This window comes from Aspergillus ochraceoroseus (genome assembly GCF_002846915.1).
Source record: "Aspergillus ochraceoroseus IBT 24754 chromosome Unknown P175scaffold_1, whole genome shotgun sequence".
NCBI lineage: Eukaryota > Fungi > Ascomycota > Eurotiomycetes > Eurotiales > Aspergillaceae > Aspergillus > Aspergillus ochraceoroseus.
Genome location: NW_024468476.1, coordinates 6,135,390 through 6,154,967, shown reverse-complemented (window position 1 = coordinate 6,154,967; position 19,578 = coordinate 6,135,390). Strand labels below are relative to the sequence as shown.

The 19,578-nt window shown below is 46.8% G+C and overlaps 7 protein-coding genes across 7 annotated transcripts; 3 read left to right on the top strand and 4 right to left on the bottom strand.

The window, feature by feature from the left end:
* Positions 1–457: 457 nt before the first annotated feature.
* On the bottom strand, positions 458–2,434 carry P175DRAFT_0426692 (sugar porter family MFS transporter; the record flags this gene model as incomplete). Its single annotated transcript, XM_040893191.1, has 7 exons — positions 458–685; positions 800–1,675; positions 1,737–1,926; positions 1,980–2,107; positions 2,164–2,225; positions 2,289–2,327; positions 2,386–2,434. 7 exons carry the CDS (start codon positions 2,432–2,434, stop codon positions 458–460), a joined length of 1,572 nt encoding a protein of 523 aa, XP_040757046.1.
* A 1,615-nt stretch (positions 2,435–4,049) lies between these two features.
* P175DRAFT_0554884 (uncharacterized protein) lies at positions 4,050–5,037 on the top strand (the record flags this gene model as incomplete). The annotated part of the gene is made up of 2 exons (XM_040900593.1): positions 4,050–4,121; positions 4,687–5,037. 2 exons carry the CDS (start codon positions 4,050–4,052, stop codon positions 5,035–5,037), a joined length of 423 nt encoding a protein of 140 aa, XP_040757045.1.
* Positions 5,038–5,106: 69 nt separating this feature from the next.
* P175DRAFT_0430125 (translation machinery-associated protein TMA46) lies at positions 5,107–6,413 on the bottom strand (the record flags this gene model as incomplete). The annotated part of the gene is made up of 4 exons (XM_040893411.1): positions 5,107–5,566; positions 5,628–6,178; positions 6,263–6,280; positions 6,357–6,413. 4 exons carry the CDS (start codon positions 6,411–6,413, stop codon positions 5,107–5,109), a joined length of 1,086 nt encoding a protein of 361 aa, XP_040757044.1.
* Positions 6,414–10,116: 3,703 nt separating this feature from the next.
* wos2 (Hsp90 cochaperone SBA1) lies at positions 10,117–11,230 on the bottom strand. Its single transcript, XM_040900592.1, has 4 exons — positions 11,142–11,230; positions 10,636–10,961; positions 10,402–10,569; positions 10,117–10,339 (listed from the first exon to the last, which is right to left on the bottom strand). Exons 1-4 carry the CDS (start codon positions 11,170–11,172, stop codon positions 10,271–10,273), a joined length of 594 nt encoding a protein of 197 aa, XP_040757043.1. The 5' UTR covers positions 11,173–11,230; the 3' UTR covers positions 10,117–10,270.
* A 362-nt stretch (positions 11,231–11,592) lies between these two features.
* Positions 11,593–12,964, top strand: P175DRAFT_0498745 (ESCRT-III subunit protein VPS24). Its single transcript, XM_040896576.1, has 2 exons — positions 11,593–11,900; positions 11,967–12,964. The coding sequence occupies exons 1-2, from the start codon at positions 11,853–11,855 to the stop codon at positions 12,600–12,602; spliced, it is 684 nt and encodes a 227-aa protein (XP_040757042.1). The 5' UTR covers positions 11,593–11,852; the 3' UTR covers positions 12,603–12,964.
* Positions 12,965–13,210: 246 nt separating this feature from the next.
* On the top strand, positions 13,211–15,714 carry P175DRAFT_0469118 (uncharacterized protein). The gene is made up of 6 exons (XM_040894990.1): positions 13,211–13,731; positions 13,794–13,823; positions 14,883–15,047; positions 15,106–15,176; positions 15,232–15,502; positions 15,563–15,714. The coding sequence occupies exons 1-6, from the start codon at positions 13,516–13,518 to the stop codon at positions 15,563–15,565; spliced, it is 756 nt and encodes a 251-aa protein (XP_040757041.1). The 5' UTR covers positions 13,211–13,515; the 3' UTR covers positions 15,566–15,714.
* A 186-nt stretch (positions 15,715–15,900) lies between these two features.
* Positions 15,901–17,077, bottom strand: P175DRAFT_0529213 (uncharacterized protein; the record flags this gene model as incomplete). Its single annotated transcript, XM_040899671.1, has 3 exons — positions 15,901–16,239; positions 16,305–16,563; positions 16,626–17,077. 3 exons carry the CDS (start codon positions 17,075–17,077, stop codon positions 15,901–15,903), a joined length of 1,050 nt encoding a protein of 349 aa, XP_040757040.1.
* Between the last annotated feature and the right edge of the window lie 2,501 nt (positions 17,078–19,578).

Genomic DNA, 19,578 nt, shown 5'->3' with positions numbered 1-19,578 from the left:
ACCTGCTCGCCTCACGCCAACCCGTATATTTTTGGCTTTTACACATTCGGGACATCAGTAAACTCATACCCGGAATCAGATATAATTCGCACCCTCTATGCACTTTCTGCGGGACATAATTCCACCGAGCTTTTCTTCCATGTCTACATATGACATATATTCCAGTACGTGCATGCTTTCAATACTGCTGGAGTAAAGTCAAGTTACCTGAGCGCACGCGGTTAGGTTTTTACTACGCATAGTCAATGCGAAATATATTGAAACGACTGGGTGGGTAATTTATTAGGGAGGTTGCAGCAATAGTGAGTTAATACCTATCCATACACTTGCTAAGCACCCACAGCACTAGTTAATCAATAAAGCGCCGCTTCATATCTGCAAGTCCACGGCTCCGAAAAGCCCGAACAGAAATTAAATACATGCATCCATTCATTCATTCATGTCTCATCTCATGTCCTCAGCCTGTCTTCTCGATATCCTCCTCGTGGGCAGCCTTGTCAGTGACCTTGAGGTTGCCCTCCGCGATATCCTTCTCCATCTGGTCCAGACGACTGGTCTTGTCGAGTCTACGCCAAGCGGGGAGACCACTGTCGAAAACCTCGTCCATCTCCTCTAGGGTGAAGCCCTTGGTCTCGGGGGCGGTTAGGAACATGTGGACGAAGGCGGCAGTGTTGAAAGCAGCGAACTAGAGCCCCCCAGAAAAGAAGGAAATCGATTAGTATTCTTTTGTTGGATAAAATTGAAATCAGGACAGCAGAGCTGCCCAAATGAAAGGGGGGGGGGGGGGGGGGGATCATACAATCATGTACATCTTCCAGTTGATTGACCACAGCAGAGGCGGCACAAACAGCGCCAGCAGACAGTTCCACACCCAGTTGGATGCCGTCGCCAGCGACACTGCCTTGGCCCGGACCTTGGCTGGGTAGATCTCGGCGGGGTACGTCCATGAGGTGGGACCGATGGTGGTCGCAAAGGAGCAGACGAACAGATAGGAGAGGGCAATAATGGCCTTTCCAACTGCCGGGTGGTCCTTGACGGTCCACGAGATGGCGTCTAGACTTGGGTCGCTGAAGTCGTTACGGCTACCGAATCCTGCCTGCAGTCCTCCCTCGATATACAAGAAGATAGCCTGCATGAAGAATCCAATCAGAATCGCAGGGCGACGACCGAATTTATCCAGGAACAGGATAGCAGGCAAGGTCAGGGCCGTGTTGAGAATATACTGGATGGAGGCTGTTAGAAGCGGAGAGCCTGTTCCGGTACTCTGCATGATATACACAATGTAGTACATCATGACGTTCATCCCACAGAGCTGGGACCACATCTGCAGACTCATTCCAAGGATAACACGCTTCACGATGCGCGGCTTGATGAGCTCCTGGTAGCTAGTCGAGGTCTGCGCGCGTTCCAGAGCCAAGGCATCCTGGATTTCCTTGTATTCGGCGAGAACCTTGGGGTGGTTGATGTCTCCATTTCCGTGAAGTCGGGCGAGTACCTGGATGCACTCGTCCCAACGGTCTTTGCTGGCGAGCCAGCGAGGCGACTTGGGGAAGAAGAACAGTCCACAGAACAGGATCACGCCCGGGACGATCTGGATGCCCCACGGGATGCGGAAGGCCGCCGTACTCTGCGTTGGGTTGGAAGGGCCACCGTCGATGTTGCTCGCACCGTATTGCTGAGATTCCGTTAGCAATTCTTGCAGGGACGACGGGAGGGCTACTACTTCGGGGACTCACGATGAAATACTGGATTAAAATACCCCAGGTGATGGCCCATTGCTGTAACGAAATTACCCGACCTCGGATTTCCTTGGGGGCAACCTCTGCTTGGTAGACGGGGACCATGGCAGAAGCAATGCCAACACAGAGCCCAGCAATCACACGGCCAACTACAAGCAAGGCAATTCCATTTGAGGCACACATCAAACTGCGATGATAAGTAACGCATCGGATACACAAAGCAAGAGTATAGTTGCTTACATCGAACCAATAATCCACAAAATCGAGGAGCATTGGATTGCCGTTACACGAGAGTACTTATCCGCAAGGAAACTAGAGAACAGAGCGCCGACGAGGGATCCAAAGGGCATGGCACAGGTGATGCCTCCCTGATAATCATCAGAACGGAGCTGCAATATCGTCGACTTTGGCGATCAAGACTCACCTGTTTGTATTGACCGGAGCCGACTTGAAAGTAATTGGTGTAGGCCGCAGTACCGAGGACACCTTAGACGTGGGTGAGACGTTTGCTCGATTGACTGCTGCAGTGAGACTGTAAGGGCCGCTTACCACTCATAGATGAAATATCGAAACCAAACAGGCCACCACCTAAGCTGAAATCAGTCTTCATATTCGTTGATTCTCAACCAGAGCCGGAGCTCCTTACCCAAGGTGATGAACCCGCAAAGAAAGTAGACATTGTAAAACTTCTTCATCTTGTTGGCAAGCTTCCAGGTGACGGAGAGGCAGAGCCAGCAGCTATCATGCCAATGCCAGTGAGCGAGGAGAGAGAGAGAGAGAGAGAGAGAGAGAGAAGAGCAGAAGAACCGGGGAAGGAGAGGCTTGGTGATGGGATCCGCGATATTAATAGAAGAGCAGCATTGGAGCTGGAAGTGGTGGCCCACAACAACATCCCAGCAAAGCATAAGCCAGTGCATAAAGCAATGCAGCAGCACCACCGGATTCACCCCCTTTTTGTCACAGGTGATGAGCTTCTTGAGAATGCAAAAGCAAAAGTCCAAACTACTGAGCCAACATGTTGACCAGGTGCAACGTTGCCATCGGATGATTGCCTTGTAATTGGACCAAGTTCAAGCCCTCAGACTGCATACCCTGCTCACAAGACAGTTATGTCGACGCCACCAAACAATAAGTGTTTCTGACTGAAAGCCCTGATTTGATGGAAATGGGCTGTTTGGCTTTGGTCTCCCACGATCATACGGGGATCTCCCCGCAAGTTGCCTCTTTCCCACAGTCTGGGGGAAGCAGCTAAAAAAAAACCTTCCCGTCACGGTCTCAGCTCAGGAGCTGGAGAGGAGGGTTTTCGATCCATCCTAGCGGGTTCTGTCCTTGGAAAGCATCAGATCAGGGAGGAAGCTCCTGATAGTAGGGAATCAGAAGAGAAGAACAGACGGGGGGATGTTTGGATACGTCTGGATGTTAATGAAGAGAGGACGAGGTGGAAGATGAGGTTGACAGCAGGTACCATGGCAGTAAATTACAGTGCTGCTGGTAAAGAATCCTTCATTTGGATGCTGACTTTATTTGGATCTACTCCGTACTTGATCCTTTGATGCTGAAGTGGAGGAAATAAGGCTCTACGCCAGGTCAGCCACTGAGCCATAATCTCCCTCCCCACCCGAAATGCCTATTCTTCTTTCCACCTCCAGGTTCTGGGATCGTACATAAGATAGGTATAGCAGAACTGGGGACCTGTACAAAGGCCTGGTATCAAAAAACCCCTTGGAATATCTCCTAACCACGTGGTGAACGCAAGGCAAGGTATCTATCATGACCAAGATTCCTGTCTCCCGTCAGCAAAAAGAGGGGGGATTGTAAACAGCCTTCTCAACCCTGGCACCGTACGAGTTCTGTACTAACTACTCTATATGGGAAAATTTCTCATCTTGGACTTTACCAATGTGGTTGGAACCAAGCGCCCTCTTGCCCTCCATCAGAATCCTCGCGAGGTAACAGTTACACCATCTCGTTCAAGTCTTTGTCCGGACTTGAATGGTCGTACCAATATCCTCCGGAACTACCATAGCTAGTTCAGTAAGCCCTTACACTGGTCTCGTGGCATTTCAAGTACAAGGGATTATCCATGTTACTCTTATTCGTCTCTTTTCCCAAGGCTGAAAATCTTCAGTGAGGAGAAGACCCTGGGGTGTCATCGACTTCAAACCCGTGCAAGGGCCTTTCTTTGTTTCGCCCCTCAAGTCTTTCCATGAATTCACGCTTCATCCAAGCAGAAGTCATGACATGACGTACTAGATAGTATATGGGGATTCATTAAACCAATGCACAAGACTCCAATTATACCAGCCCACCATGGCGCGGATTAAAACAACGCTTCAAGCCGGCTTGGCCCTAATTCACGGCAGACTGGCGCCTCCCGCCGAGGTGAGTGCTTACTTCTCTAGGCATTAGACGCTGGCACTGAAAGAAATCATCAACCCCACTAATATGGGGAATGGCTGAAATCTTGACTCTGGAATCTGGAGAAGGAGAAGGAGAAAAAAAGAGGGGGAGTTCAACTTCGGGCTCCGTTCCTAACCAATGAAGGAAGTATTCACGCACCACCTCGTATTCGGTCTTCGGCAAGCAATAATCGCAGTAATTCTCTCTTTCAAGTCCATCCGGCTAGGAGACACGAATGGGAGGGGAAGTTCATGACGTGGAGCGAGTGCATGGCTTGGCTGTCCAGGTGGGTGAGAGTCTCTGGAGCAGTCGTCTTCCCGTTTGTGACGACTGATGAAGTCCTGCTTTACAGCCCCTGAAGGTATTCTGATCGACCGCGGTAAAATCACAAACCTCGGCAAGAGATAGTTCCGTACCCCAGCCATTGTCACAGATGAAGTGGAAAGTAACTGGAAAGTTAACCTGCTACCTCTCAAGAGAAAAAAAAAAAAAAGAATCGCTTGGTTGACGTAGATGAAAGGACCGTCGTTACATACACAACATCTAGCATAGCATTTCACATCATGTCAGGCAGTCTATCTTCCTCTACCTCACCTCCACTTCCCTTCCCTGCCACACAAGGATATATCTCAATCTTGTGTCCTCGCTGCTGCGCTCGAGTCCTCATCCATGTCTCTGGAATGTCCACTCCAACAGCCGAGGGCTGCCCCGTGGGGCCATGGATAAAGACGCTAACCACCAGCGTTCAAGTCAACCACAAGGCCCTCAACCTGAATCGCGACAACAAATACCAGGCAATTCATTTGGTATGCGGAAGCACAACCCAAAGAATGCAAAAGCCTTGTACTCAGCACGATCAAACACCATCATGCGCCTGGAAATCCGCCTGGCGAGCTGATTCCAGGATGGAAGGGGAACCGCAGAGCGCGAATGCCCCAAGTTTCCGTACCTTGGAGGTGGAGAGGGTTCAGTCTTCGCCAGCACCCTCACTCTCCGTCTTCCCCTCTTCCGCCTCGACATTATCGCCATTAACAACCGGCACAGGCTCACCATGCAGCCTCGCCAGACGCTCCTCCTCCTTCCGCTCCCGGATTCTCTCAGTCTCCCTCCGTAGGGCAGCAAGGTTCCAGGTTTCATCATCCTCATCCTCGTCCTCAGCCTCACTGTCCTCAGCCCGCCAGTTCCCGCTCTCAAACAGCGATCTTCCAGTAGCCTCCTTGGCCTTCTGAGCTTGTTCTTCGGCGGCCTTCTTGTCGAGACGCTCCTTCTTCCACTTGGCGAACGTCTCGGGCGTGACAGGGGTAAGTTCACCGGTGAGCTTGTGTCGTTCGGATTCGAGCCAGTCCTCCAAAGTCAGGCTGTTGAGCGGGGACTTGTCCATGAGGGCCTTCTCCGCTGCCTTCTGTTCCTTCGTCTTGAGAACGAAACTAACAAACCTAATTAGCTCTGACCTGTAAATGATAGACCCAGTCATAATCGTAAACTCACCCTGGCGGCAAACTATGCTTGTACATGCACTTGTCACCTCCATTAGGACAGACCCAGAACCAACCGTACTTCTGATTCTCGACTGCATCGATAAAGAACTTGCAGACCTTATCCGTGGTCGTCCGGGGGTTGCCGTGCTTGCTGAGGATAACATTGCGCAGTTTTTCTTCATCCCACTGGTCTATCGTATCGCCCTTCTTGGCCTCCTCCTCTGCGGCCTTCGAATCTCGAGAATCCGTGTAAAGATCTTTCTTGGCTGACTTCCGCTCGACATTCAGATCGTGACTGAACTTGCACTTTTTGCCCTTTTCACAGTTCCCTTGCTTGAAGAACACGCACAGGACAGTCTTGGGATCCACCCCGAAGGGAACCTTCTGAACCTGCACGGGCTTAAAGAGTTCGGCGGCCTCCTTCCTCGCTTGCTCAGAGGCCTTCTTCTCAGCCTCCCGACGAAGCTTTTCGGCTTCCTTTCGTTTTTCATCGGCGTTTTTGCTGGAGGCGGCTTGAGCCTGCAATTGTGCGATCTGTTTCTTGGCGCTTCCACCTTTTTTCTGTTCAAAGCGAGAGTCTGGTTAGTTCGCAGGTCTTGGATGAAGTGAGAGAGGATCGAGTCGGGGAAACATCGCGCTACGTACATTTTTCATACCAAAGGTCTGTAAAGAAGAATTAGGAATTAGCAATCGCTTCAGATTACGTCTTGGTTGAGTTGCACGCGCGATGGAAACAAACCTTGTCTTCGACAGTGGCCTTCTTCTTCTTGGCCTGGTCGGGCTTCTTAGGAGGCATGCTGGGCAAACTTTTATATAATCTGCGCTTTAAAAAAAAAAACTATAAAGAAACCAGATGAAAGTGAAAAAAAAGAAAAAAAAAAAAAAAAAAAAAAGGCAGCAACCGCTAGGAAGGTAGTTGTTAAACCAGTCGTGCAGGCAGTTGAGATCGAGAAGAGAGGGAGGGGCCACAGTGCGGCTCGGGCAGAGAGGAAAGGCGGAATGAAAAAAAAAAAAAAATTAACCGGTAAAGAGAGAGGGAGACGAGGCAGGGAAAAAAGTACTCTCTGTAAGGAGATGTGAGATAGCAGATCAGAGGACGAACCGTCGAACGTGACGATAGGGAGTAGAATAGAATTCAAGGATTGTGGGAGTGAGAGGTTGAAACTCGCAAAGTGTCTCTGTCTTCCTCCTCCACATTTTTTGGTGTGGGATTCCCAGTGTGGAACTTGAAGAATAATGCAGTAACCGCCCCTTCCGACCTAGTCTCCAGGGTCGCGCCTTGCGCGCCCCTGATAGCTCAATACTTAGGACAGCTCAACGCTCAGTTTTATATAGCTTCAATTTCAAAACAATCTAGTATACCCAAATTAAAAGATATTCTAATATAAAATAGATATAAATAAACCTTTATACCTCCTGTATCTTCCTAGACTTCCAATATCTCTTTAAAATAATTCCCTAATTTAAGGTATAGGTAACAAGTTCCTGCATGACCTTTAACTATTACCTTTATAATTTAGATAATTCCTTCTCTATATCATAATTCTTTTCCAACCACTTTATTTTAGCCAAATTTTGACTAGATATAGTATCTCCTTGCTGTAGACAGGATCTTGAAGCCTTTGCACGCTCATGGCGGGCCTGTTTTACCCAGGTATAATATTATAATTCATCCTTTAATAATTCTGCTAGATAGGCCTGTGCAATACTACCTTTAATAAAATTATTTAATTTCTCTTTAAAGCTATATCTATATTCCTCTGCTCGGGGAAGATGTTATATATAGAATTTAAAGTATTTAGCAGTCTTAGGAGTGCTTCTAAAGAAATGAAAGGATCTAGAATTACTAGAAATAATTAGTCAAGTAGAAGGTCTTTCAGGTAGTAATTATAGAACTTCTTGAGATTAAAAAGGCATAATTCTAGTATTTTAAAAGCTATGGGTAATTATATACCTTTTAAAGATTTTTTTTTAAATTATATAAAGGGCATAAAGAAATTTAACCTTGGTAAATTTTCTACCTCTAGAATATTCTATATTAGCAACTGCTTCAGCATGTTAATACTTATAGGCATGAAATACCCTAATATTAAGAGATTAAAGAATATAACTTATATAAGGTAGTAAGAAGAAGATAATAATATTATTCTTTTTATAGAAATTAATAAATTCAAAAGTTATATAGGATCTAAAACCATCATAAATAAGAAATTAATATTTGCCTTTTATATAGGATTTTATATACTAGTTAAATATTTATATCTATTAATAAGCAAGCTTATTATTTAGATAACCTATATTACTAACCCCAATATAATATCTAGGTTCTAATTAATTAAACCAGCCCTTTAGAATATACTTACTACTTAATAAAATAAGTAGTTCTATAGTATATCCAATAATATTAACTACTTTAACTACAGTTACATATTCCTAATTAGAATTAGAAGAAATATAGGCCCTTTAGTATTTCTTTACATACTAGACAACCTAATAATTCTTTCTAACTCCAATCTAAAAGCTAGTTTCATCAAAATTCTATATATTTTCAGGTAGGATACTCCTAGTAAAAAGAATATATTTCAGACAAGTAAACTAGGTAGAGATAAGATCTCTATCTTCTACTTTCTTCCTATCTAATTCCATAACTCTTACCCGCTTTCTTATATATCTAGGATTCCATAAAAGCTATTAATTAAACCATTTTTTGCTAACTTCAGGTGGTTGGGTCTCTGGGTTTTCGTGGGAGGATTATAGGATAGAATTTGCATAATTTATAATTATTTAAGGTTACAGGTAGACTCCTAGATCATCTAGAGTATCAATATATTAACAAATAATAAAATCTTGAGCCAGAGATAACTTTATAGTCAGTGGTCGCCGCTGGGATCAAGTTCTACAACCCCTCTAGCGTGCCCCAAGGCAGTGCCTTGACACGTTAAAATCTTGTATAGTTTTGGAGATATTAGGTTTTTTTTGAAAGTATAAGGCATTTATAGTATCCTTAATTCATTTTTCGACTTCATGATAGTCTTCTGACATGGTAGTAGTTAAATAAAATAGATTTAAAGTAGGATAATTGAAATTTTAAAAAACTGAGCGTTAAGCTATCCTGAGCGTTGAGCTGTCGGGGGCGCGCAAGGCGCGACCCTGGAGACTAGGTCGGAAGGGGCGGTTACCTCCCATACATACATCATCGGTTCACCGCCAATCAACTGGGATTCCGTATACTACAGACCTAGAGATAGGAATGAGGAAATAGATTGTCTATATTGATTATCACATATACATATATATGTACCAGATAGTGAATGTCTGGCAAGCCCTGGTGTTGCTCCCAGAATTAAGCATAACCCTAACTACCCTGATTTGCCAGTAAGCCTGCTATGAGCGTGTATTACAATACCACGATCATAAATGAAGGGTCGAAGCCACACTGTTCCTCGCTCATCCGTAGAAAACCAAGAATGGTAGACACAAATTGAATACCATCTACATTGATGTCAAAACCCACTGACCCTCCCAAAGAAAGTTGATCGAAAATGCGGGAGCCCTACATAGAGAGAGCCAGATTTGAGAACCCTGTCGACATCTTGGCGGTATTCTGATGAATTTGCGAAACTGTTCGTCTACCGGCGCGTCTGCAACGCATGCTTGGAGTAGTGGCTTAATACGTTCGAAATCGAAATCTTCTGATGCGACGGCGGATAGACGAAGTAAGGTACATACTTCGGATGATTTCTCCCGAACGGGAGGGCAGAATATGAGCTGTGGGAAGGAACTGAACGGCTGTTAAAAGGGTAAAAGCAAGATATTGCGCATCTGTACCCTAAGAAACCATTGAAGATACGGGTGGATGCCCTTTCCGGGTGGTGTTTATTTTTCTTGTGTTCCATTACATATGGTGGCTCTCTCGTTTTGAATATGAATATGATCAGGACGATGAAAGGAAAGCCCGAAGGTATATACGTTCAGTCTACGGGCGAAGATCTTCTTGACTAATTATCTGAAGATAGGAAAAGGATATTGGTGCATATATCCCAGTCCCTTTCAGAGGGGAGGAATTCTTGAATCTTTGGCTTGACCATGGGTGATCTCTTGGCTCGTACTTCAAGGCAGCCCTGACACGAATAATATAACCCATGTATGTACGGAGTACCACGCATAAATGCTATGGTATCCTACAACTAGTAGTACTTGCTCCACGTCATCCGAGCAAGGCCATATTTTTAATAAATCACATCACTAAGTAAGCTATTAGTGGGCCGTTTGTGATGCGATATTTACACTGTTAGATACGGCGGAAGTTTCTTATCTGTGGATCATCTAGAGGAGAGTATGCACTCGTAACGATGGATTTTGTTAAATTTGTCGGTGTTCTCATAATGGTCGTACAAACAGGCAAAATAACGTTATTGTTTTTTAATCTTGATGCCCCAAAGCAATCCTGTCTCTAGTAAACTAAAGTAAGCCCAGTAGAGGCCCACATCAACCCCAGCGGCTGATCAGATTACTAGAGGTTAACTGAGTACCGCACGATTAAGATAATCGGCAATGCTCTTCCATTATATTTATTGGGGGTCCCTTCACCTTCAACTCAGACTCTCCCCTGACTCTAATTTCATCGCACGTGGATAAAACCACTAGGACTTTTTAAGCCACCTCTTGGATCTTGTCCCCCTTCTGGTCGGCCTCTTCAAGTTCCGGCATTTCCTCGTCGTCCTGAACCACCGAATTAGCTTGACCTGGCGACCTACTTTTTTACCCAGAGGTCAAAAACTTACCGACTCCCCTTCCTCAGCGCCTCCAGCTCCACCTTGGGCACCAAGTCCAGCACCAAGCTTGGAGAAATCAATGTTTCCTAGACCACCCTGGTCAAGGCCATCGAATCCGCCAAAGTTGTTCGCGTAGTCTTCATCCTGGGCTTCATCCTGTTCATCCTCGTCGACCCACTGCGCAGATGTTAGTACTGAATTGGTCATGCAATCTAGCGGGCGGGGTTGTCAGTAGGATCATACCTTGTCAAAGTCGGTCTTGAGGAAGTGGATCTTTTGAGTGGTCTTCAAGAGGCGGGGCCAGAACTCCTCCTTGAGTTCCTTCTTGCGCAGGACAAGTTCGACCTCCCGGTCACTGTGGTTGACTTTGCTGTTCTCGGGCTCAATCTCACCGAACAGGTCGAGGGAAACCTGGTATTGTACACCCTTCTTAGACGGACCAGAGAAGGAGACATTGGTGGCGGTGATGTTGAGTGTCGCATCAGATCGGGGAACATCAGGAGCCTTGATGTTCACGTAGAGGTAGTTACGCTCGGCATCAGACGCAGAGGAGCGTTGAGCCCATGTGACTGCGGCAAAAATGCAAATTAGCAACCTGAAAAAGCGACACAGGCATTACCACAGAACGTGATCGCATTGCTCGCACGCCGAAATACTCGAAATTTTCGGGTGGTGGTGACGGATTGCACAGAAAAATAAAGTGAATAAACGAAAGCGGGGAAGCCATGAGGGATGATAGGACAACGTACCTTCGGGGTGGACCTGAGGGAGCTCGGGCATTATGACGACAGGGTTTAAAAAGAAAGATAGAGGAGATGAAAAGCTTCGGGAGAGGTTCGCGTTTTCAGTGGAGGGTAGAAATGAGAGGAGGGCTAGTTGACTGACTGCGAAGAGAGAGGGAGAGAGGAGAAGGAGCAACAAGACGCAAGTCTTTAGTTGCATTGGTGCTAGAAAGTACTGGAACTGTCCCACGGACGGTTCTGTTTGGTGGATTTGCATCGTTTGCTTAGTTTGTACTCTGCAAGCCCTCCGCTTTTGGCTTTCGACCAGTCCAGGCGTCCAAACGTCATCCAGGCAGCAAAACTGGGCATAACTAGACTGGATTTGGAAGTTATCCACTGTATCCAGGGCTGACTCAGCAATTCAATTTTATTCTTGGCGACCATCAAGTTCCGTCCACCCTGGTGGCAAGCCCAACAACGACCGCAGAAGCAGAAACAGGGTCTTTCATACTTGTTTGGCGTAGGGTGGCATCGTACTTGATCTTTGATACTCCCGTCTCTCTGCAATCGTTTTCCCTCATTGAAACCCTCTTGGATCGCCTTCACAGGACATACCCCGCCGCCCACTTCATCTTCGAGAATTGATCGTCCTAGGCTTCTCCTACCCACCTGCACACCTGAACTGAAGTACCCCAATTTTCCAGTCTTTTTGGCCTCAACTAGCAAAACAAATTCATCATGGAGACTCTCAAAGCAGTCTTCTTTGGTCCCGATCCCCAAACACAGGTCCGTAAGAACCGATCCTGTTGCTTTCTCTCTCTGTCCTAACTGATGACCCACCCTTTTCTGAAGATGCGTAAATGTAACCAGCTCATTCGCGCAAATACTCGTCAATTAGACCGGGATATCGCACAACTCAAGTCACTTGATGCCAAGACAAAGCAGTATATTGTGTCTGCCTCGAAACGGGCGCAGCGGAACCCGTCCCATGCGAAACAGGTTGCCGTCGAAACCAAAACGTTCGCCCGGGAACTCGTGCGGATCCGAAGACAATCAGCCCGTCTAGCAACGAGCCGCGCTCAGCTTCAGAGTGTCCAGATGCAAGTCAACGAAGCCTTTTCAGTGCGAAAGATCCAGGGCAGTCTACAAAAGTCCACCGGGATCATGAAAGATGTGAACACCCTGATCCATCTGCCGCAGCTATCGGCAACCATGCGTCAGCTCGCGACAGAGCTAGTAAGAGCAGGTATTATCGAAGAAATGGTGGACGACGCCATTCCGAATAACGAGCTACTGGAAGATGAAGAGCTGGAGGCTGATGAGGAAGTGGATAAGATTCTGCAGGAGATCCTACAGGGCAAGCTATCGCAGGTCGAAGAAATCAAAGCACCAACCGTGGAGGAGCCTCAGCAAGCCGAAGAGGAGTTCGAGGACCAAGAAGCCGCTCTGGAGCAAATGCGAGGACGTCTAGAGGCCCTAAAGAGCTGAATTATCACTGCTACTATACCCTACCAAGATTTGGTTCATTGTTCAGGGAGGCGGATATTGACACTTACATTTGATTCTCTTTGTGGTAAATGGAGTTTGGCATGGTAGAGCGCTTACGACTTTTTCCTCGTCCTTTTGTTTCCTTTCCTTTCTTTTTCTTTTCTTTTTTATTTTTTATTTATTTTTTTTCTTGTCTTCTTTGAACACTCTGCTAAGAGGCTGGCCTTGGACTCAGAGTTCTGAACAGGCTGAGATGCTCTTTCACTTCCACTGTCCCCGCTAGTATAGATGATGATGATGATAATGATGATCATGATTTACCGAATTGGGTGGTCCAGAGGCACTTCCAAAGGATTTATGAGGCGGCCACAATATTTAGCTGGGTAATACACCACCTCTTTCTTCTCCTTAACTTTGTCTCTATAATCCAATACTACTTCCCCCAAAAAATATCTCTCTTTATTTAACATATCATTAATCTGCTTTATATTCCAACTTGCTCTTGCTTGTCCATTTGGTAGCGCATCCAACGTGTATCCTAATACAGACTAGCGCCGAACTCAGCCTCTCTACTCCGCCTTCCGATTCTGGTTTCTTCCAAACCTGCCTTTTCCGTCTCTCTTATCATCCTCCATCTGCCTCCCTTTCTCCCTTCTTCATCATCCCGCATCGCGTCTTTCATCAATTCACGGCCTCTTCTCCATCAACTTTGTCATCTTCTTTGTCTCATTACTTTGTATCCTTTGCGCCTAACCTCTTCCGGCGCACGCCTCCCAGTTTCAAGCTTTCTGCCTCTCCCCTTTGTAGAGCTGCAACCCCGTTAGGCGCCGAACCACGCTTCGCGCTTGAAATCCGCGACTCATCCCTCTATCCATCATACTAGTGTCTCTCCTACTTCTGTCAATTTAACAACATGTCCGGAAAATTGGATAAGTCCTTGGACGAAATTCTCGTCAACCGTCGTCAAGGTGTGCGCCGCCGCCGTCGTGGTGCTTCCTCCAAGGCTGTGACCGCGACTGTCCCTGTTGGTGGTGTGAAGAAGACCACGAAGAGTGCTAAGCCTGCTGGAAAGGCTGTCCAGAATGGACACCCAGTATCATCTGAAAGCAAGATCATGGTCAGCGGCTTGGTAAGCAATTATTCTGGTGGCAAATTTCTTTCAGCAAGAGTGATGGCTGACTTCTTCTTCAGCCTGCCGATGTAAATGAGGCCAATATCAAGGTATGTTGATCGAGAGGCCTTCGCCTTGGGTTTCTATCGCCGTGTCTTTTTATCGGGACCTTCGAGTCGCAATGGCTCTCGCTCGCGCTTCGATCCCTGCCTCGTCACTCTTATATCGTGATGGTTGCTTGGTTCTGCACCAGAAGTTCACTCCTTTTGACGAGTTTGTGGTTGCTATCTGCAATCAAGCAGGCCGCAAGCTAGTCAAAAGTCGAGTTCTGCTCTGGTCTCTCGAAAGGCGAATCTTGCAAGAATGGGTCCTACAACAGCCATCGTGCTTGATCACGCTCGAGACCGTGCTATGGATGGTTGCTGAAAGTACACCATTCTAATTCCTGCCCGCTCTTCGTGCCTGTATTATTTGATATGTCGAGTCTTGGGCGTCAGCGAGTGCATCAGCATACCAGCAGTAAAGCAGACTAGCGAACCCACCAACTTTGTTTATCTTCTTGGAACGCCGCACCTCTATGGTCTGAGCTGAACCAATGAGTCATCTGCATCTGCCGGGGCATTTGCACTACTTTTATTTGATTGCTTTCTGTGGCTTGTGATACCTTTCATATTACCCTCCCTGAACTAGCATGAGAGATTTTGCAACACGCAAAACCTGTCCTAAAGCGTATCCAAAATAGGGGTTGCGATACGGCTTAGGCAGGTGTGGGAAATCCTCTTGCCATGACAGGTTTCTGTTCAGCCAACCCACCTTTGTTCGGTATCTGGGGGCCGTGGTGTTCAGCTTAACGAGGGATCAAATTTGGGGGCTAGGGCATATCTCGGCTATACTTGAATGGTGTTTGTGGGCAATGTTCGGCCAGCCGTGATCAGACCACCAAGAACCCCCCAAGATGGATGATGTGCTGGTTTTTCTCAGTCTACGAGCTGAGCTTGTGTGCTGACTACTAACTATCGCTGTGTGCTCGCTGATGCTCTTTGCTTTCGAGTCTGGCCTGAGTTGGAACCGTATTTTGCGCACCTCCGAGCATCCCAAGCCAACATCATTAACGCGCTTCATGATGAACTGTTTGCTCATCGTACTGATTTTCTTCCCTTTTCCTATAGGAATACTTCTCAAAATCCGCAGGTCCCGTCAAGCGAGTCATGCTTACTTACAACCAGAACGGCACCAGCCGTGGCATTGCCTCCATTGTATTCAGCAAGCCTGATACGGCCGCCAAGGCCGCTAAGGACTTGAACGGACTTCTCGTCGATGGCAGGCCCATGAAGGTTAGTTCCAATAGCATCAACCTTTCGGTTAATACAAGCAGAGACTCACTAGGACTAGATCGAGGTTGTTGTTGACGCATTCCACGCCCCTGCAGTTCCTGCACCCAAGCCACTTGGCGAGCGTGTCGCGTAAGTATTTCATTTCCAAGTCAATCTCAGCGAATGAATACTCATTTTCCCAAAGCCAGGGCAAGTCCCAGCCAAAGCCTGCAACAACCACCAAGACTACTGCTGCCACTCGTGGACGTGGTGGTGCAGCCCGCCGCGGCGGCCGCAAGGCTGGTCGTCCTGCCAACCGCCCCAAGGCCAAGACCGTAGAGGAACTGGATGCAGAAATGGTTGACTACTTTGCTGGCGGCGAGAATTCTGGCCCCGCGGGCGGTAATGCCGCAGTAAATGTTGCTCCTCAGCAAGCCACTACCGGGGGAGAGGACCTCGGAATGGCAGAAATTTCTGTAAGTCAAATCAAACACCAAGCAAACACACACTATTCCGAGGCTAATGCTCGCATTTAGTAATGAACGATGATTCTTTTGATTTCACGGCGGGGGGAAATCACTTTCGCCTTCTTTTTTTCCTCCTCGGCTAGACCGTATACGCTCGAAGGTGGCTATTTCGGACTTGACATTATCCCACCTGATTACTTCTCTTAAATGTGTTTTCCTAGTGCTTTGCTTTTAAACCTTTCTTCGCCTTTTGACCTCTTTTTTTATTCTCCCTACTGCACTGCTATTCGACTATTACGGGAAGTTGAGAAACACTGCATGTATGTAATAAGCCAAATGAATCGTTGACATTGAGATAACTATCCAGCAAGACATAGTAGGCTTCACACTTATCCATGAGCAAACAACTACTTTACATGTCGTAGTTTCCTATACCACCAAGACCTGAGCCGACTTTTGTTTTCGTATCTCGAGGAATCTTCATTCTCAGACCGACGGCGTTTCCCCAAAACACCCCATTTCCCGAACCTTCTCCACGAATCCTCCTCGTGTTCACTGCGGCTGAGGTATGCTTTATCAACCGGTTCGCATGCGTAGTATTGAACAAAGCTATTGAGCGCATCTCGCGCTGTTGCGGAGTGATCGAATTCAAAGATTTGGGAGCACTCGACCACCAGGTGGCGACCAGTATGATGGGCCTGCAGAATTCTTCCCGACCTGAGTCCTATATACGACAAAACAAGCACCTACACTTCGGTCAGCTACGGCTTGTATTGTCACGAAAGAGAGGGCCAAGGGGGGAACCACTTACGGGGAACTTCCAATGATGCTCAAAGTGTCTTAACGACATGCGGGTTCTGAGTACACGCAAGATCGCCTTCATTTCGCTCCAGCTGGGTGAGCTGCTGTCTATGACGAGGCGAGCGTCGGTCAAAAGCTCGACGATCGCGTGTGGCTTATGATGCGTGTGATCTTCTAAGACTTGGGAAACCTCCCAGAGAGTCCTGTACTCATGGGTTTCTTGAAGTTCAAGGGTTGGTTCTGCGCGCCATTTGCCCTTTTCGGTTGCTCTGTACACGATGTTATCCCCACGTCAAATGTGGGGGTTCCTTACGGGAGGAGAAACACGTACCCTTTCTTCTGAAGGCTTCTGGGCGATCCGATTTTAGATTTCGGTAACGACAGGCCGTGTTTTTGGGCGAACTTTTCTATGATGGCTGGGTATGCGATGTCGACAACGCGCGGATCGTTTGGTTCGTCGTCGATATCAGAGGCAGTAGTAGGTGAGGGCAGGGGCGTGAGAGAGGACGATGGAGAGGAGCCAGAGGATGAAGTGGCAGACGCAGAAGAAGCCGAGCCTGCTCGTTTTGCATCTTCCGGGGACAGAGATGAAGTCGGACCTGGAGCAGTCTCGAAGAAACACGGCTTGAAGCGAACCGGGCCCTGCTGGGATACGCTTCTCCTTCGGACCTTGATCCCTAATTCCTCGAGACAAGACGTCGAAAACCTCTTCGGTCCCCTCTTCTCTACCTCCTCGTGGAGACGGACGATGTCCGTATAGACTTTCTGGCGTTTGGTTTCCATGGTGAAGCTGTCTGTGCCTTTCTCTAGATGGATGGATTTCGAGTTGTTCCGACGATCTTGGAGAAACGCGGATCGGAAGTTTTCGAAGAAGAAGTGGGCTTAAGCCAGAAGGAAATTTATGCTATCCGATCTGCGATTACTTCATTATTATCTTTTCCTCCGGTCATCGTGGATGGTTTCAGGGCAAAGGTTGCAAGGTTGACTTTTTTGAGAAACTATCTCGCCTCCCATGGTTCGCGGGCAGACTGTCTTCACGCGATATTGACGTGAAGCTCCTTGAACAAGTTTATGCAGATGTCAAACGCTATGCCGAGCACAACTCGGCTATATAGTCTACTACCAAATCCGGCTATCCTGAGGCCCTTGGTGTACATATTTATGTGCAAGGGACGACGCGCCTCCTGTTCCTGGATCCGGAGTCTATTCTGATCTGTCCTGATGAAACCACGGTTCAGCCTGTAGTTGAGTTTGTGTAAACTCCAGTACTGTTGAGAGGTGATCAGAGACCATCATTGGACTTTTGATTCTACATTTTTTGTCCGCTCCACATGTTCTTCCATACAGGGGAAATGGTTCCGCCGAGTGGCTTCTTTTCCACCCGTTCCAATTCAATATAATTTGAATTAGACCCTCCCGGACGCTTTTCAGGGACTCCAGCGTGATGGCCTCAATATATCATCGCAGAATAGGAAATACTGCATCTCTCACTACCTCACAGCCTCCCAAATCAGTGAGTTGCTCGAAACTCCGGTCCCAACCCTCGAATAACCGTTGGGGAGGGAAGGCTTTTCTAGTCTCAACGAACCTACTACTGGGGCTCTAAGACCGAATCCCTCGCCAACGCAACTCGAAAGATTCCATCAAGTCCAACTGCACCTGCACCGCAACATGCCAGTCATCGTTGCCATCCTATCCTACATCCGCCAGGTGAAATCCGTCTGCACTCAATCGGTGATGCAGGGTGAGCTGGATTACAATATTCGTTCCTGATGGGTCCCTCAAAACTCAGCTCCTAATCTACTTACTTACTTGCTATCTTATTGTAAACTAAACTATAGAGATTGTGAATATATATGGAGTTTAGACTTCTGTCAACAGAGATGAAAACAGATGTATGAGCAGATATGAAGAAATGCGAAATGCGAAATGCACCATGAGAAGGATATCTCAGGGAGTAGATTTCTTCCTATAGACCGGAATAAGCAATTGAGGGACAGCAAGTGATATGATTAGAATGAGTCATGCATGTGAAAGGTAGAATAGTCTCTTGATATCCGTATATATTCATTAGATATTAGTCCTTGCGAGCTAGTTAGTTACATGTTACTGCTAAGTAAGCACTTCACCAACAACCATCCGACAGGTTGATATTTGGTGGAGAGCTAGAACAGTTCGATGAAATCCAATCCTTCCATCTATCTCATTCTCGACTCTAAAAGCCATACAAGAATTGCAAAGGGAAGCAAAGCCGATCTAGGTTTCAGCTTAAGCTACTACACTGGTTGATTTCCACTCTTTCTACCAGATCCAGAAGATAAAGGATGTACTATGTAGATGTCTATCAAGATCAGGAATCGATAGGCAAGGTAAGTAAGTACTCCGTACATAAGGATATACCGCCATGCCCTCCACCCAGATAAAAGACGGTCAAACGCAAAGTTCCACAGAGAAGGTGTACAGAGTAAAAAGAGGTCCTAGACTATACACCGCAAGATTACCCATAAAGGAAATACATAGGGTTTCTTTAATCAGGGCAAGCGAATCCGATTATACGGTGTGGATTTCAAGGGTTTTTTTTGTTTTACCCGCGCAAACAGCTTGAAATATGTCAACAGGGAACTCTAAAAAAAAAAAAAAAAAAGCATTAATGAATGGAGAAATATAGGTATACTAGCTGGCAGGATTAGGGTGCATGCATGAATGCAATGCAAGGAATTCACCGCCAGTTCTTGATCCCGTTGTCATTTCCATTCTAGAAAGGAGGGGAACGTGCCGCGGGAAGTAGAGAGCACGGAGTATGATTTGAAATGGAACCTGGATAATCTACTGGCTGCCCTGAGTAAAAGATGGCGTCGCTAGAGATGTTGAGCACTCCCAAAGGCAGCATATCAACATCGAGAACCCCTCCATGCCATGCCCCCTCTCTCTCTCCGCCCACCCGAAGGAAATTGTCAGCCTTATCTGAAATAGTTAAATAACTCCCTTGGGTACATAGGTGATTGCTGAGATTCCGCTTGACTCATCTCGAGTACCGAGGTATAGTTAGTTAGTCGGGTTTAGGAGAGTCATCTCTTGCTTCATCATCCTGGTTGCTGTATGGAAGGGTTCTCGAATGGGATCCTGGTCTAGATTTATTCACCCAGACAAAGGTGAATATTACACTCTGAGGGATAAATGGAAGGGAAAGTGGTAAGCGCGCTTAAATTCGAATAGAATAATAATGATATTATTTTTTACGGTTGCGACGTGGATAATAGAAATGTCAATATTGAATAAGCTGA

Bases quoted from the DNA above. Each gene is read 5' to 3' on its own strand.
- wos2 (XM_040900592.1), bottom strand. From the start codon at position 11,172: ATGCCCGAGCTCCCTCAGGTCCACCCCGAAG. The intron at 10,962-11,141 runs GTACGTTGTCCT...TTTTTGCCGCAG, and splicing joins CCCTCAGGTCCACCCCGAAG to TCACATGGGCTCAACGCTCC. The intron at 10,340-10,401 runs GTAAGTTTTTGA...TCGGTGGTTCAG, and splicing joins GCGCTGAGGAAGGGGAGTCG to GACGACGAGGAAATGCCGGA.
- P175DRAFT_0469118 (XM_040894990.1), top strand. From the start codon at position 13,516: ATGTCCGGAAAATTGGATAAGTCCTTGGACGAAATTCTCGTCAACCGT. The intron at 13,824-14,882 runs GTATGTTGATCG...CTTTTCCTATAG, and splicing joins TAAATGAGGCCAATATCAAG to GAATACTTCTCAAAATCCGC. The intron at 15,177-15,231 runs GTAAGTATTTCA...ATTTTCCCAAAG, and splicing joins CCACTTGGCGAGCGTGTCGC to CCAGGGCAAGTCCCAGCCAA.
- P175DRAFT_0498745 (XM_040896576.1), top strand. From the start codon at position 11,853: ATGGAGACTCTCAAAGCAGTCTTCTTTGGTCCCGATCCCCAAACACAG. The intron at 11,901-11,966 runs GTCCGTAAGAAC...CCTTTTCTGAAG, and splicing joins GTCCCGATCCCCAAACACAG to ATGCGTAAATGTAACCAGCT.